At 35.1% G+C, this 1821-nt stretch overlaps 1 protein-coding gene across 1 annotated transcript in view; it reads left to right on the forward strand.

Moving 5' to 3' along the window:
• SLC25A16 (solute carrier family 25 (mitochondrial carrier), member 16) overlaps window positions 1–1821 on the forward strand; it is a 49217-nt gene that overhangs the window by 7814 nt on the left and 39582 nt on the right. Inside the window, exon 2 of the mRNA XM_012658520.1 lies at window positions 547–639. Within this exon, the coding sequence (XP_012513974.1) occupies window positions 547–639 (93 nt within the window). The remainder of the gene's footprint in view (window positions 1–546; window positions 640–1821) is intronic.

The following is a 1821-nucleotide window of genomic DNA, read 5'->3' on the forward strand; positions in this document are numbered from 1 at the left end:
GTTTTTGTATCATTGCTTTAGAAGCGTGCTGATAAGCTAGTAGGGTTGGCCTAGATTCTGATGTGTGTTAAAGTCCGTGTATGTACCTTATTCTCCTTTTATCTACACACCTGCCCAGGGGCACAGGTTAGGGGCCAAATACGTATTTGCTGGATGTATAAGTGAATGACTGATTTTATGGGTAAAATTTGGTTGTTTCAATGAAAAAGTCATCCAGAAGGAGAGGAGGTTACTTCAAGCAGAACCTTACAGTTGGGTAAATACCTTCAAGTGTCTTTCTCCCTAACCACATTTTAGCAAGATTCCCAATGTTCAATCAGGTATTAGGGGCTGATTTACACTCCTAAAACTTATTTTGAAGTCTGACATCTCAATTATTAAGTTACAGGGAATGGGGACCAATCATCTGTATATCCCTGCTGCTGGGCAGTTCTACTCATGGAGACCAAATTAGAGATCAGAGGGTTTGCTGGCTGAACAAATAATGATTTCCATCTGGAAAGAAATGGTATGCAATTTCTAACTGACCTTTTAAAAACTTTTTAGGTATTGCTGGATGCTGTGCCAAAACGACAGTTGCCCCGTTGGATCGAGTAAAGGTTTTATTGCAAGCTCACAATCACCATTATAGACATTTAGGTGAGTACATAAATGCTAAAGATAAAAATGAATGAAAATATTATCCATCTGCTGGCTTGGTTTCTAGTTGTGAATTACAGTAGAAAAAGGACACAAAAGGGAGTTCAAGTTTGGGGGCAAATTTTGCAAGAGATATATCTCTTATATATTTTAATCTTTTCCTTTGCAGTAGTGGTTATTTATGTTATCATTTTAAGGTAATGGTATTTTCCTATCCCAAATCTTGAAATCATTGAAGTGTCGTAAGTACTATTTGTTTATTGAGATTAATAAGTCACATTTTTCACGGACACACAAAACAGCTCAGTCTGATTTTTTAGTGCAATTAGAGGATGGAGATAAGGTTTGATAAATGTAAAACTGAAGTGATTACTCCTTTTAACATTTAGTTAAACAGGCATCCTAGAAATCTTAGGACAAGCAGAATCCAGTGCAATTAGTATTTATTTATGGATAAACTTGCTTTGTTAAAAAATATCAAGACCTTCCTTACAAACATAAAAATCAGCCATTTGATTAACATGTTTACTGTAATAATTTATTATTGGTGGGAATAAGAATTTTTTACAGTGTTTTTAAAGGCCATTTTGTCAATATGCATAGAAGTCTTGAAAAAAATTAATACATACTCTTTGACCTTGCAATTCTAGGAGGTTATTTTGAAGAAGTAAGCAAAGATTGGGCACAGTGGCTCATGCCTGTAATCCTAGCACTTTGGGAGGCTGAGACAAGAAGATCACTTGAGGCCAGGAATTTGAGGTTGCAGGGAGCTATGATGAATACCACTGCACTCTAGCCAAGGCAACAGAGGGAGACCCTGTCTCCAAAAAAAAAAAAAGTAAATAAATGTGGTTAAAGATGTATATGCAAGGATCAAAGCATTATTTATGTAGTTTAAAAAAAACCAGGAACACTCATTTCATTTTATGGAATGAAGTGTTGCCCAATTTAAAAAAAAAACAAAAAACTCCAACCACTGAACAACTAGAAATGTTCAGTAATGGGAAATTGGCAAAATAAGTTTTAGTTTATCCATATTATGGACTATTCTGCAATCATAAAAAATTTATAAAAGAGTATTAATTGACTGGGGACAATGTTTATAATGTCTTAGTTAAATGAAAAAAGAATGTTATATGTGCCTGTAGTCCCAGCTACTTGGGAGGCTGAGGCGGAAGGATC

The sequence above is a fragment of the Propithecus coquereli genome, unplaced genomic scaffold, assembly GCF_000956105.1.
Source record: "Propithecus coquereli isolate 6110/MARCELLA unplaced genomic scaffold, Pcoq_1.0 Scaffold117, whole genome shotgun sequence".
Lineage (NCBI taxonomy): Eukaryota > Metazoa > Chordata > Mammalia > Primates > Indriidae > Propithecus > Propithecus coquereli.